Source organism: Lutra lutra, chromosome 14 (genome assembly GCF_902655055.1).
Source record: "Lutra lutra chromosome 14, mLutLut1.2, whole genome shotgun sequence".
NCBI lineage: Eukaryota > Metazoa > Chordata > Mammalia > Carnivora > Mustelidae > Lutra > Lutra lutra.
In genome coordinates, this window is record NC_062291.1 from 59,194,141 (window position 1) to 59,209,949 (window position 15,809).

Genomic DNA, 15,809 nt, shown 5'->3' on the forward strand with positions numbered 1-15,809 from the left:
AAGAGAAAAATAGAAAATCCAGCAATAATTGGAGACTTCAATACCACATTCTCAGTAACTAATAGAGTAACTAGACTGAAAATTAGCATTGATATAGAAAACATGAAAAACACTATCAGCTAAACTGACCTGATTGATATCTATACAACACTCCACCCAAAACAGTAGAGTATTCATTACTTTTTTTTAGTGCATATAGAATGTCCTTCAGGTCAGACCATATGGTAAGACATAAAACAAGTCTCATCTATTTAAAAGGATTAAATTATATAATGTATGTGCCCTGACTACAACAGAATTAAAAGAGAATTCAACAGAAAGAAATTTGAGAATCTATAAATATTTGGAAGTTAAACAAATAATCCATGAGTCAAAGAAGAAATCACAAGGGGAATTAGAAAATATTTTTAATGAAATTAAAATGAAAGTATAATGTGTAAAAACATATGGGATGACACCAAAGGCACAATCCATGAAAGAAATAATTGATGAACTGGACTTCATTAAAATTAAAAGCATTTGCTCTGCAAAAGACAATGTTATGAGAATGAGGAGACAAGACACAAACTGGGAGAAAATACTTGTGAAAGATATATCTGATAAACAAGTGTTACCCAAAATACACAAAGAACTCTTAAAATTTAGAAACAAGCAACCTGATTTAAAAATGGGACAAAGATTTCAGTAGATACCTCACCAAAGGAGATACACAAATGGCAAATAAAAATATGAAAAGATACAAAAAATGAGAGAAGATGTTCCACATATGTTATCAGGGAAATGCAAATTAAAACAACAGTTAAGGATGCCTGGGTGGCTGTTTGGGCATCTGCCTTCAGCTCAGATCATGATCCCTGGGTCCTGGGATCAAGTACCACATCGGGCTCTCAGCTAAGTAGAGTCTGTTTCTCCCTCTACACATCCCCCTCTGCTCATGCTCTTTCTCTCTCACTCTCTCTGTCTCAAGTAAATAAAATTTTTAAAAATCTTTAAAAAATAACAAAAACAATAACAATTAAGCACCATACATGCCTATATGAATGGCCAAAATTTGTTAACACTGGCAGCACCAAAAGCTAGGTAGAATGTGGGGCAAGAGGAATGCTCATTCATTGCTGGCAGGAATGAAAAATGATATGGTCACTTTGGAAGAATTTGGTGGTTTCTTACAAAACAAAACATATTCTTACTATATGATGCAGCAATTGTACTCCCTGTTATTTATACAAAGGAGCTGAAATCTTATGTCCTCACTTTTGACTACACATGAATTTACAGCAGCTGTATTCATAATTGCCACAACGTGGAAGAATGAAGATGTCCTTCAGTAGATGAGTGGATAAATGAACTGTGGTACATCTACACAATGGATTATTATTCAGCACTAAAAAGAAATGAGGTAACAAGCCATGAAAAGGTATGGAAGAACCTTAAATGTATACCAGTAAGTGAAAGAAGCTAATCTATAAAGGCTACATACTGTATAATTCAAACTATTTGACATTCTAGGAAAAACAAAATTAGGGACAGAGTGAAAGAGTAACGGTTGGCAAAGTTTAGGGACAGGAAGGAGGGATAAACAGATGGATCACAGAGGATTTTTAGGACAGTAAAAACACTTTTATAACACCATAGTGCTGGATATATATCATTGTACATTTGTCCAAATCCCCAGTACATTCACACTAAAGTGAACCATAATATAAACTACAGACTTAGGGTGATTACAGTGTATTACTGTAGGTTCACGAATTATAAAAAATGTCTACCTTTCTTTCAAATTTTCTGTAAACCTAAAACTGTTCCCAAAAAGTGTTTTTAAAAATTAGAGAAACAAAGAGTGAAAATTTGGTCATCTGAAAACCAAGAAGAGAAGCCTCAGAAGAAACCAGATCTGCTTATACTTGCTGATCCTGGACTTTGGACTTCCAGAACAGTGAGAAAATAAATTTTTTTTGTTTAGGAGAAAAAAAGACTCCCATATTAGAAAAAAAAAATGATCTCAAATTAATAATCTAAGCTTCTATCTTAAGAAAGCAGAAAAAGAAGAGAAAACTAAACCTAAACCAAGAAGGAACAAGACAATAAAAATTAGAGTAGAGATTAATGATATTAAAAAGATAAGAGAAAATCAATAAGAGCAAAAGGTGGTTCTTTGAAAAGATCAACACAACTGACATACTATTTTCTAGACTGACCAAGAAACAAAAGAGAGAAGTCACAGACTACCAAAATTAGGAATGAAAGAAGGAACGAAGGACCTCACAGTAATTAAAAAGATTAGGAACTACTATGAACAACTTAATGCTGTTAATTTTGACAACTTACAGAAAATGAAAGATTTTCAAGAAAGATATAAATTACTAAAACCAACTCAAAAAGAAACAGAAAACCTGTATAGGTTTATAACAACAGAAGACTTTAAGTTAATCATTAATAATATTTCCATGAAGAAAGCCCAGATCTCGATGGATTAATTGGTGAATTCTATCAAATATTTGAGGAAGAAATAATACCAATCCTTCATAAACTCTTCCAGAAAATGGAGGAAAAGGAAACACTTCTGAATTCATTTTATGAGGCCAATATTCCCCTGATACCAAAGTCAGACAAAGATATCATAAGAAAAGAAAATTAAAGATGAATGTTTCTCATAAATATAAACTCAAAAATTCCCAGCAAAATAGTTACAGATTGAATTCAGCAATATATAAGAAGTATTACAATACAATGGCCAAAGGGGATATGCAAGACTGATTTAATATAAAAAACCCAACTAATGTAAAATATCATATTAATGTCTGACCTAAAATACAGTATCACCTCAATAGGTGCAAAAAAAGAGGCATTTGACAAAATCCAACACTCATTTCTGATAAATATTCTCAACAACTGTGAATAAAAGGGAATTTTTTCAATCTGATAAATAGTATCCTAGAAAAACCCACATATTTAATGATGAAATACTGAAAGCTTAATGGTAAAACATTATATGTTGTAGTGACATATTTAATGTTTTCTCCCCAAGACTGTGAACAAGCAGGAATGTGCACTCTTGCACTTATCTTCAACATTTGTATTAAGAGATTCTAGCCAGTGTAGTCAGACAAGGAAATAAATAAAAAATATCTAAATTGGATAGAAAGAAGTAAAACAGTCTTTATTCTCAGACAATATATCCTGTATATAGAAAACCTTAAACAACTCACACGTGGGATGAAAAAACACAAGAACTAAAAAACATGTTCAGCTAGTCTGAAGGATAAAAGATCAATATATAAAATTAACCGTATTTCTAAATACCAGCAATGCACAATACATAAATGAAATTAATAAAATAATTCCATTCATAATTGCATGAAAAAGAAAAAATGCTTAAGATTAAATTTCATTAAAAAAGTGCAAAACTGGGGCGCCTGGGTGGCTCAGTGGGTTAAGCCGCTGCCTTCGGCTCAGGTCATGATCTCAGAGTCCTGGGATCGAGCCCCGCATCGGGCTCTCTGCTCAGCAGGGAGCCTGCTTCCTCCTCTCTCTCTGCCTGCCTCTCTGCCTGCTTGTAATCTCTCTGTCAAATAAATAAATAAAATCTTTAAAAAAAAAAAATAAATAAAAAATAAAAAAAAAAAAGTGCAAAACTTGTTCACTAAACTACAAAACATTGTTGAAATTAAAAGTTGAATAAATGGGGAGATAATCTATGTTCGTGGACAGGAAGACTTAATATTCTTAAGATGGCAATTCCCTCCAAAATAATCTATAGATTCAATGTTATCTCTATTAAAATTCCAGCAGGTTTTGTTGAGGAAATTAAATGCTGTGTGGAAATGCAAACACCTAGGATAGCCAAAGCAATTTTTAAAAAGAACAAAGTTGGAGGATTTATATTTCCCAATTTCAAAACTCATTACAAAGCTATTATACTCAAGACAAGGTAGTGCTAGTATAAGGACAGATGTACTAATCAGTGGCACAGAATTAGGAGTCCAGAGATAAATCCAGTTTTAGTTTACTTTGACAAAAGTGTTAAGAGAATACAATAGGGATATTGTATAGTCTTTTTTTATATTGTATAGTCTTTTAAATAGTGCTGAGACAATTTGATATCCACATGCTAAAAGATGAATTTAGACTCAAACTTCATAACATATTCAAAATTAACTTGTAATGGATCTTATACCCAAATGTGAAAGCAAAAACTATAAAACTTTAACAGGAAAATATAGGAAAAAAAATTTTGTGGTTTAGAGTTAAGCAAAGAAATGATACCAACAGTATGATCCATAAAATGAAAAACTGATAAATTGAACTTTATCAAAATTTAAAACCTCTGTGCTTCAAAAGATGCCATAAAGAAAATGCAAAGAGAAGTTACAGACTGGAGAAAATCTTTGCAAATCATATATTTGACAAAGAACTTGTATCCAGAATATATTTAAAACTTTTATAACTCAATAATAAGGTAACTCAATCAAAAGGGCAGAAGATTTGAGTGGACATTTCACCAAAGACGATGTAAGAATGGCTGATAAGCACATGAAAAGACACACAACATCATTTGTCATTAAGGAAGTGCTAATTAAAGCCATATTAAGATACTACTTCAAACTCACTATAATGATTATAATCAGCAGACATTAACAAGTGTTTCCAGAGATGTAGAAAAACTAGAATCCTTATACATTTCTAGTGAAAATGTAAAATGGTAGAGCTACTTAGGAAAATATTTGGCAGTTGTTAAAAAATAAACATAAACTTACCGTATGAATTAGCAACTCTACTCCCCTCCTAGGTATCTTCCTAGGAGGAAAACAAAGCAAATATCCACACAAAGACTTATATGTGAATGTTTATAGCAGTATTATTTATCAAAGCCCAAAAGTAGAAACAATCCAGATGTCCATCATCTGGTAATTGGAAAAGCAAAATGGGACATATAGCCATACACTGGAATACTATTCAGCAATAAAAAGGAATGAGCTACTTTTATATGCTACAACATGGATAAACTTCAAAAAACATGCTAGGTGAAAAAAGTCAGATGCAAAAGACTATTATATAATCCAATTAAAGAAAGTGCCCATAAAAGACAAACCTATAGATGGGAAACAGATTAAGATTTCCTGAGACTGGGCATGGTTACAGGGATTGATGGCAAATGTGTATGAGGGAACTTTTTGGAGTGATGGAAATGTTCTAAAATTGGACTTCCAAGATGTTTGTTTAAGTATATAAATTTGAAAACTGAATTGTGAAATGAAGAGGAAGGAAGGGAGAGAAAGAAGGTGAGAGAGGGGAAAAGGAGAAAGTGAGAGAACAGGATAGGAGGGACTGAAGGCAGGGGTACATTAATTCATTGTCACAAAAAGAATAGGGTCAAGTTGAATACTTCAATTTGAATTACTAAAGGGCAAAAATGTATGAGAGAACATAATGATGAACTGTTTTCAAATCTTATTTATTACCTATCTTCTCTACTAGAATGTAGGCAGGGTTATTTATCTGTTATTTACTCTGATATCTCTAAAAATATAAAAATATTTTATATCTCTACAAAATATTGTACCTTTGGTACAATACTAGGAAGTTAATAAATATTTGTTGAATGAAAGTTGAAGGAAGTGAAGAAAACGAAGAAGTTTTAGTACCATTAAAAAACCCTCATAGGGTAATAAAATAGATTACCTCCTTTTCTGTTAGAAGTCCCAAATGCATCACATTGCCTGATTTCAAGCTATATTACAAAGCTGTTATCACCAAGACAGCATGGTATTGGCACAAAAACAGACACATAGACCAATGGAACAAAATAGGGACTCCAGAAATGGACCCTCAACTCTATAGTCAATTAATCTTTGATAAATCAGGAAAAAAATATCCAATGGATAAAAGACAGTCTCTTCAATAAGTGGTGCTGGGAAAATTGGACTGCTACATATAGAAGGATGAAACTGGACCACTCCCTTACACCATACACAAAGATAAACTCAAAATGGTTGAAAGACCTCAATGTGAGATAGGAATCCATCAAAATCCTAGAGAAGAAGATAGGGAGTTGCCTCTTCAACATTGGCCACAGTAACTTCTTTCAAGACATGTCTCCAAAGGCAAGTGAAACAAAAATAAAAATGAACTTTTGGAACTTCATCAAGATAAAAAGTTTCTGCACAGCAAAGGAAACAGTCAACAAAACTAAGAGGCAGCTCACAGAATGGGAGAAAATATTTGCAAATCCCATTACAGATAAAGGGCTGATATCCAAGATCTATAAAGAACTTCTCAAACTCAACACTCAAAAAACTAATAACCCAGTCCAAAAATGGGCAGAAGACATGAACACTTCTCCATAAAAGACATACAAATGGTTAACAGACACATGAGAAAATGCTCAACATCACCAGCAATCGGGGAAATACAAACCAAAATCACAATGAGATACCACCTTACACCAGTTAGAATGGCTAAAATTAACAAAACAGGAAAAAACAAATGTTGGTGAGGATGTGGAGGAAGGGGAACCCTCTTAAACTGTTGGTGGGAATGCAAGTTGGTACAGCCACTCTGGAAACCAGTATAGAGGTTCCTCAAGATGTTAAGAATAAACCTATTCTACGACCCAGCAATTGCACTACTGGATATATACCCCAAAGATACAGACATAGTGGAAAGAAGGGGCATGAGCACCCCAATGTTCATAGCAGCAATATCCACAATAGCCAAACTGTGGAAGGAGCTGAGATGCCCTTCAGCAGATGGATGGGTAAAGAAGATGTGATACATATATACAATGGAATATTATTCAGCCATCAGAAACAATGAATAACCACCATTTGCATCCACATGGATGGAACTGGAGGTGATTATGTTAAGTGAAGTAAGTCAAGCAGAGAAAGACAATTATGATATGGTTTCACTCATGTGGAACATAAGCAATCGCATGAAGGACCATAGGGGAAGGGAGGGAAATCTAAAGGGGTAGAAATTAGAGATTGAACCATGAGAGACTATGGATCCCAAGAAACAATCTGGGAGTTTCAGAAGGAAGGAGGGTTGGGGGAGAGGGTAACAGGGTGATGGGTATTGAGGAGGGCATATATTGTGATAAGCACTGGGTGTTATACATAACTAATGAATCTTTGAACACTGTATCAAAAACTAATGATGGGGGCGCCTGGGTGGCTCAGTGGGTTAAATCCTCTGCCTTCCGCTTGGGTCATGATCCCAGGGACCTGGGATCAAGCCCCACATCGGGCTCTCTGCTCTGCGGGGAGCCTGCTTCCTCCTCTCTCTCTCTGCCTGCCTCTCTGCCTACTTGTGATCTCTGTCTGTCAAATAAATAAATAAAATCTTAAAAAAAAAAACTAATGGCTAACTGAACATAATAAAATTTTTTTTTAGTTTTTTATAATAAATTTTTTTTAAATGCTCCAAGTTCCTGACATAGATCTAGCATTTACTGCTGTCTTTACCAATTCTCTTTACCTTTTTCAATATATTTCCTCACCTAGGAAGTGAGGAAATACTTAAAGGGCTCTTCAGTTAGCACTTTAAGATCCAAATAGAAGAGTATTTGGACTTGCTATGTAAACTAAATACTATGTAAAAATAGGATGACAAAATTGTTAACAATTACAAATAAACTCCTAAGGAGGTAACTCAAAGGTTTTTGTCACCAACTGGTGGCAGAAAATATGCATTGTATGCCCTTTAAAATAGAAAAGACAAACACTATTTTTTTTTTTTTTTTGGTAACAGCAGTACTGAGGTAAAATTTACATCCATATAATTCACCAAATTAATGTATTTAATTCAATGGTTTTAAGCATATTTACACAGTTGTGCAATCATCACCACAACAAATTTTAGAACATTTTTTTCACCCCCAAAAGAAACCTCAGACCCTTTAGCATTTACCTCTCATCTCAGCCACCCCTAGCTGTAGGCAACCACTAATCTACTGTCTCTTTAGATTAACCTATTTTAGACCTTTTATATAAATATGTGACTGGGTTTTTTCATTTAGCATAATCTTTTCAAGGTTCGTCCATGTTCTAGTGTGTATCAGCGCTTCATTCCTTTTTTGTGGTCAAATAATATTCCATCATATGGCTATACCACAGTTTATTTATCCATTTATCAGTTGATGGACATTTGGGTTGTTTCCACTTTCTGGCTCATATGAATAATGCTACCACATATAAGTTTTTCTGTGGACATATGCTTTCATTTCTCTTAAATATATACCTAGGAGTAGAATGGCTAGGTCATTTGGAACTCTATATTTAACTTTTGAGGAACTGTCTGACTGTATTCCAAAGTGGCTACACTGTTTAACATTCCCACCAGCAGTGTATGAGGGTTCTGATTTCACCACATCCCTGCCAACAGTTGTTATCCTTTTTTTATCATGGGCATCCTAGTGGATGTGAAATACTATCTTATTGTGGTTTTGATTTGCTTTTCCCTGATGGCTAAAGATGTTGAACATCTTTTCATGAGTTTTTTTGGCCTTTTACATTTTTCTTTGGAGAAATGTCTATTCAGATCTTTTGGCCAATAGTATTCTTTCAACCGTTTCTTTCATTGTCCTTAATATGAAATGAAACAACACAGCAAATGATACCACAGTTCCAAGTAGGTGTAGATTCACAAAATCTACTGTATGTCACTATTTGGTCTTTTTCTATTTAGAAGGTCAATTCAGTGGCCAAATATTCGAAGTGTTTTCTGGGCTAGTACTCTACAGATAGTCTAACTGAGGCTATACTCCAGACCAACTTATTTTTTTATCTTGTCAATTCAGAGGAAATAACATCCTTACTCACCATTTCCCAGTTCCCAAGAAATGTTGTACTTTTTGCTGGCGCTGTACTTCAACAGACTCAGGGCACTAGAACTGTTCCAGGAGTTATTGGGATTACGACGCAGTGCATTTAGAGCAAATATCAGGTGGAGTCCAGAGCAATCAGCAAAGTTATAAAGTTTGTCTAGGGACCTGGCTGGGAAGAAGCAGGAAAAGAGTTGTAACTTTAAAATCAACATTCCAACAAAAGGAAAATATTAGCTACTATAAAAACCCTTTCTATGAGCTTCCTGCTAATTAATTCCTGCTAGGAATTACGCAGGGAGGCTTCAAAAGCATTATGTTACCTCTTGGTTCAGGGTATATTTTGAAGTGATTTTAGAAAGCAGCACACAGGGGCACCTGGGTGGCTCAGTGGGTTAAGCCGCTGCCTTCGGCTCAGGTCATGATCTCAGGGTCCTGGGATCGAGTCCCACGTAGGGCTCTCTGCTCAGCAGGGAGCCTGCTTCCCTTCCTCTCTCTCTGCCTGCCTCTCTGCCTACTTGTGATCTCTCTCTCTGTCAAATAAATAAATAAATAAAAATCTTAAAAAAAAAAAAAAGAAAGCAGCACACAGAATTCTAGAAACAGGTTGCAAATTAGCAACCAAGTCTAGTCCATAGAAGGTTTTACTTGTTAACAACAACAACAACAACGAAATGGAATTGTTAACATTTAAAAATGGAAGGTATCACAAAGTAGCTCGATTTCTAGCTTCTCTTGAAAAATAAGACAATCTGACACTGCTGGGTCTGTATTCCTTTGTGAAATGATAGGAATAGTGTTGGGAGGCAAGGCCAAGAGAGACGACTCGCAGGTAAGTCTTGAATATAGCTCAGCCTAGCTGCACTTCAAAAAAAGTTTACTCAATTCCACATTTCTAATATTTTTGAGAATGGAAACACCATTAGTATAAATATATTCATTGTCTTTTTGATCCCTGATACCATCAACTCTACTCACTATGTGTCCCATACCCTTCCCATTCCTTCATATCTATTGTCGCCATTCTGGTTCTGGCTCTCATTTCCACTTGCATGAATTATCACAACAATATCTGTGCTTGCCTGTCTAGATTCATCTTCCTTCCAATCTCTTTCATCAGTTTCACTCACCTGTGAAAACCTTAGTGGATTTTTAAGACTTTCCTTCCTTAGTTCAAGGACTGTACAACTCAATCATAATTTTCCCCCAACTTCAAGTCTCTCTATTATCGTCTATGAGTTCTTTATTGGTATCACCCAGTTCTATCTATTATAGAATCCCTTGCTCCACTAGCGTTTGCTCTAATTATTCTCCTCATTTGACATGCCCTTTCCCTCTTTTAAACATATCCAGATCTTACTTGTCCTTTTAGACAGTGTTTTACAAGGTATGGATGATGTGACTTTAAGTGCTAAGTAGATTGAAAAAACAATTTAGGTTAATAATTATGTATAGGGGTTCACATTACCCTAGTATTCATTATCCAAATCCTTAGAGCAGGGTTTCTCAAATGGGGTTCTGTGGAACATTAGGGGGTTCTACAAAAAATGACAGAGTGTCCAAGGTGCCTTATTAACAATTGTTGTAAGTCCTTCAGTCTTGGAAAGCAGAAGCACGATCACTTGGTTGAGTCCATTATCAGTTTTTGATGCGGGGTATGGGGAGGTGCCATTTTTTTCTTCTTACATATATGAGAAAGTATTTTTTAAGAAGCACCAAGAACAAGGACAGAAGTTCTCTCATTTCAGCTGAAAATAAAAATCCATGGGAACTTATCTGACATTCAACCCAGAGTCTAGTAACTATGCAACAGCAAAAGGCAAAGGTTTCACATTAAAGAAATAAGCTTATTTATTTTTAGCTCCAAAGTAGAAATTAAAATTAAAATGTGTTTATAAGCCTATTAAAGTGGGAAATTGGAGGGGGAGAAGAACCATGAGAGACTGTGGACTTTGAGGAACTAACTGAGGGTTTTGGAGGGGAGGGTGGTGGGAGGTTGGGTGAGCCTGGTGGTGGGTATTGTGGAGGGCATGTATTGCATGGAGCACTGGGTGTGGTGCATAAACAATGAATTCTGGAACACTGAAAAGAAATTTAAAAAATAAAAAAAATGTTTTTAAAAAGCCTATTAAAGTGATCATGAAACCAACAGATGTGTATATTAATTTTACAATTATCTTGCATGAGCTTGACCAAGACACTCATTAAGAAAATAGCTTCTTTCAAAGTCTTATATAAAATTGTGTCTCAGGCTATAAATTTATTCATATTGCTTTGACATAAAGTTTTATTAACTCTACTACTCAACATTGTTAATTTATTTTCACATTGAGAACATTAATTATATTCATAAACTTTATTTAAGCAAGTCTAACAAGTCTGCCTTTAGAAAAATTATATCCCATTTTGGCTTAAACCAGTTATTTAATAAAAACATATTATGTTCGCCTGTAAGTTTTCAAATTCATGGAAAGGAAAGAAAGGGACTAATTTCAATAAAGAAAGTTAATGACTTGTTTTTTCTTTTTCTTTTTAAGAAAGGTTGTCTAAGAAGTTATTGTTAATTTTGTCTTAAATCTGGATCTGATTTTATTTTTTTTAAGGTCGGCTTTATTGGGGTCCAATTTACATAGAGTAAAATTCACTCTTTTTTTCCCCTCCTTAATGTCCATCACCCAGTTACTCCATCCCCCCACCTCCACTCCTCCAGCAACTCTCAGTTTGTTTCTATGATTAAGAGTCTTATGGTTTGTCTGCCTCTCTGATTTCATCTTGTTTTATCATTTTCTCTCTTCCTCTATGATCTTCTGTTTTGTTTCTTAAGTTCCCAAATGAGTGAGATCATATGATAATTGTCTTTCTCTAGCTGACTTATTCTGCTTAGCATAATACCCTCTAGTTCCAACCACATCATTGCAAATTTTAAGATTTCATTCTTTCTTATGGCTACTATTCCATTGTACATATATACCACATATTCTTTATTGATTCATCTGTCAATGGACATCTCAGCTCTTTCCATAGTTCGGCTATTGTGGACATGGCTGCTATAAACATTGGGATGCCAGTACCCCTTCAAATCACTACATATGTAGGTAAATGGAGTAAGACTTCTTTGGGGTAAATACCCAGTAGTGCAATTGCTGGGTCATAGGGTAGCTCTATTTTCAACTTTTTGAGACACCTCCATACTATTTTCCAGAGTGGCTGCACCAGCTTGCACTCCCACCAAGAGCATAAGAAGGTTCCCCTTTCTCTGCATCCTTGCCAACATCTGTCATTTCCTGACTTGTTAATTGTAACCATTCTGACTGGTGTGAGGTGATAGCTCACTGTGGTTTTGATTTGTATTTCCTTGATGCCGAGTGATGTAGAGCTTTTTTAAATGTGTCTGTTGGCTATTTGTGTTTCTTTGCAGAAATGTCTGTTCATGTCTTCTGCCCATTTTTTTAAATCTTTCTTTGTAACTTTAAAAAAATTAATATATAATGTATTATTTGACCCAGGGGTACAGGTCTGTGAATCATCAGGCTTACATATTTCACAGCACTCGCCATAGCACATACCCTCCCCAATTTCCATAATGTAGCACCCTATCCCTACCTCCCCACCCTCCAGCAATCCTCAGTTTCCTGAGATTAAGAGTCTCTTATGGTTTGTCTCCCTCCCGATCCCATTTTGTTTCATTTTCTTCCTCCCTAGCCTTCATGACTTGTCACTCTGCCTCTCAAATCCCTCATATTAGGGAGATCATATGATAATTGTCTTTCTCTGATTGACTTATTTCACTCAGCATAATACCTTGTTCCACCCACATCATTGCAAATGGTAAGATTTCAGGTTTTTTGATAGCTGCATAGTATTCCACTGTATATATATACCACTTCTTCTTTATCCATTCATCTGTTGATGGACATCTAGTTTCCTTCCATAATTTGGCTATTGTGGACATTGCTGCTGTAAACATTCAGGTGCCTGTGCCCCTTTGGACTACTACATTTGTATCTTTAGGCTAAATACCCAGTACTGCGATTGCTGGGTCGTAGGGTAGCTCTATTTTCAACTTTTTGAGGAACCTCCATGCTGTTTTCCAGAGTGGCTGCACCAGCTTGCATTCCCACCAACAGTGTAGGAGGGTTCCCCTTTCTGCACATCCTTGCCAACATCTGTCATTTCTGACTTGTTAATTTTAGCCATTCTGACTGGTGTGAGATGGGATCTCACTGTGGTTTTGATTTGTATTTCCCTGATGGCTGGTGACGTTGAGCAGTTTTTCATGTGTCCGTTGGACATCTGGATGTTTTCTTTGCAGAAATGTCTATTTATGTCTTCTGCCCATTTTTTAATTGGAATATTTGTTATTTGAGTGTTGAGTTTGAGAAGTTCTCACATTTAGATCTTTCAACGATTTTGAGTCTATTTTTGTGTATGGTGTAAGGAAATGGTCCAGTTTCATTCTTCTGCCTGTAGCTGTCCAATTTTCCCAACACCATTTGTTGAAGAAACTCTCTTTTTTCCACTGGATATTATTTTCCTGCTTTGTCAAAGATTAGTTGACCATAGAGTTGTCCATTTCTGGGTTCTCTATTCTGTGCCATTGATCTATGTGTCTGTTTTTGTGCCAAAACCATACTGTCTTGATGATAACAGTTTTGTAATAGAGCTTGAAATCCAGAATTGTGCTGCCACCAGCTCTGTTTTTCATTTTCAACATGCCTTTGGCTATTTGGGGTCTTTTCTGGTTCCACACAAATTTTAGGATTATTTGTTCCAGTTCTGTGAAAAAAATTGATGGTATTTTGATAGCGATTGCTTTAAATGTATAGATTACTCTAGGTAGCATAGACATTGCAACAGTATTTGTTCTTCCAAACCATGAGCATGAAACATTTTCCATTTCTTTTTGTCTTCTTCATTTTCTTTCATGAGTGTTCTATAGTTTCCTGGGTACAGATCCCATGCCTCTTTGGTTAGGTTTATTCCTAGGTATCTTATGGTTTTGGATGCAATTGTAAATGAGAATGACTCTTTAATTTCCCTTTCTTCTGTCTCATTGTTAAAGTATAGAAATGCAACTGATTTCTGTGCATTGATGTTATATCTTGATTTTACTGAATTTCTGTATGAGCAATTTTGGGGTGGAGTCTTTTGGGTTTTCCCCATAGAGTATCATGTCATCTGCAAAGAGTGAGAGTTTGACTTCTTTGCAGATTCATATGCCTTTTTTTTTTTTTATAAACATATAATATATTTTTATCCCCAGGGGTACAGGTCTGTGAATCGCCAGGTTTACACACTTCACAGCACTCACCTTAGCACAAACCCTCCCCAATGTCCATAACCCCACCCCCGTTCTCCCAACCCCCCTCCCCCCAGCAACCCTCAGTTTGTTTTGTGAGATTAAGAGTCACTTATGGTTTGTCTCCCTCCCAATCCCATCTTGTTTCATTTATTCTTCTCCTACCCTTTTAACCCCCCATGTTGCATCTCCACTTCCTCATATCAGGGAGAGCATATGATAGTTGTCTTTCTCTGATTGACTTATTTCGCTAAGCATGATACCCTCTAGTTCCATCCACATCGTCGCAAATGCAAATGTCGAAAAAAAAGATTTCATTTCTTTTGACAGCTGCATAGTATTCCACTGTGTATATATACCACATCTTCTTTATCCATTCATCTGTTGATGGACATCTAGGTTCTTTCCATAGTTTGGCTATAATAGACATTGCTGCTATAAACATTTGGGTGCACGTGCCCCTTCGGATCACTACGTTTGTATCTTCAGGGTAAATACCCAGTAGTGCAATTGCTGGGTCATATGGTAGCTCTATTATCAACTTTTTGAGGAACCTCCATGCTGTTTTCCAGAGTGGTTGCACCAGCTTGCATTCCACCTACAGTGGGAGAGCTCCCCTTTCTCTGCATCCTCGCCAGCATCTGTCAATTCCCGACATGTTAATTTTAGCCATTCTGACTGGTGTGAGGTGATATCTCATTGTGGTTTTGATTTGTATTTCCCTGATGCCGAGTGATGTGGAGCATTTCTTCATGTGTCTGTTGGCCATCTGGATGTCTTCTTTGCAGAAATGTCTGTTCATGTCTTCTGCCCATTTCTTGATTGGATTATTTGTTCTTTGGGTGTTGAGTTTGCTAAACTCTTTATAGATTTTGGACACTAGCCCTTTATCTGATATGTCGTTTGCAAATATCTTCTCCCATTCTGTCAGTTGTCTTTTGGTTTTGTTAACTGTTTCCTTTGCTGTGCAAAAGCTTTTGATCTTGATAAAATCCCAAAAGTTCATTTTTTCCCTTGCTTCCCTTGCCTTTGGCGATGTTCCTAGGAAGATGTTGCTGCAGCTGGGGTCGAAGAGGTTGCTGCCTGTGTTCTTCACAAGCATTTTGATGGATTCCTTTCTCACATTGAGGTCCTTCATCAATTTTGAGTCTATTTTTGTGTGTGGTGTAAGGAAATGATCCAATTTCATTTTTCTGCATGTGGCTGTCCAATTTTCCCAACACCATTTGTTGAAGAGGCTGTCTTTTTTCTATTGGACATTCTTTCCTGCTTTGTCGAAGATGAGTTGACCATAGAGTTGAGGGTCCATTTCTGGGCTCTCTATTCTGTTCCATTGATCTATGTGTCTGTTTTTGTGCCAGTACCATGCTGTCTTGATGATGACAGCTTTGTAACAGAGCTTGAAGTCCGGAATTGTGATGCCACCAACTTTGGCTTTCTTTTTCAATATTCCTTTGGCTATTCGAGGCCTTTTCTGGTTCCATATAAATTTTAGGATTATTTGTTCCATTTCTTTGAAAAAAATGGATGGTATTTTGATAGGAATTGCATTAAATGTGTAGATTGCTTTAGGTAGCATAGACATTTTCACAATATTTATTCTTCCAATCCAGGCGCATGGAACATTTTTCCATTTCTTTGTGTCTTCCTCAATTTCTTTCATGAGTACTTTATAGTTTTCTGAGT

The 15,809-nt window shown here is 35.9% G+C and overlaps 1 protein-coding gene across 3 annotated transcripts in view; it reads right to left on the reverse strand.

Moving 5' to 3' along the window:
- The window catches only part of HPSE2 (heparanase 2 (inactive)), a 675,922-nt gene that overhangs the window by 248,964 nt on the left and 411,149 nt on the right, over nt 1-15,809 (reverse strand). For all 3 annotated transcript variants that reach the window (XM_047703040.1, XM_047703039.1, XM_047703038.1), the window contains one exon: nt 8,823-8,996. In XM_047703040.1, the coding sequence (XP_047558996.1) occupies nt 8,823-8,996 (174 nt within the window). The remainder of the gene's footprint in view (nt 1-8,822; nt 8,997-15,809) is intronic.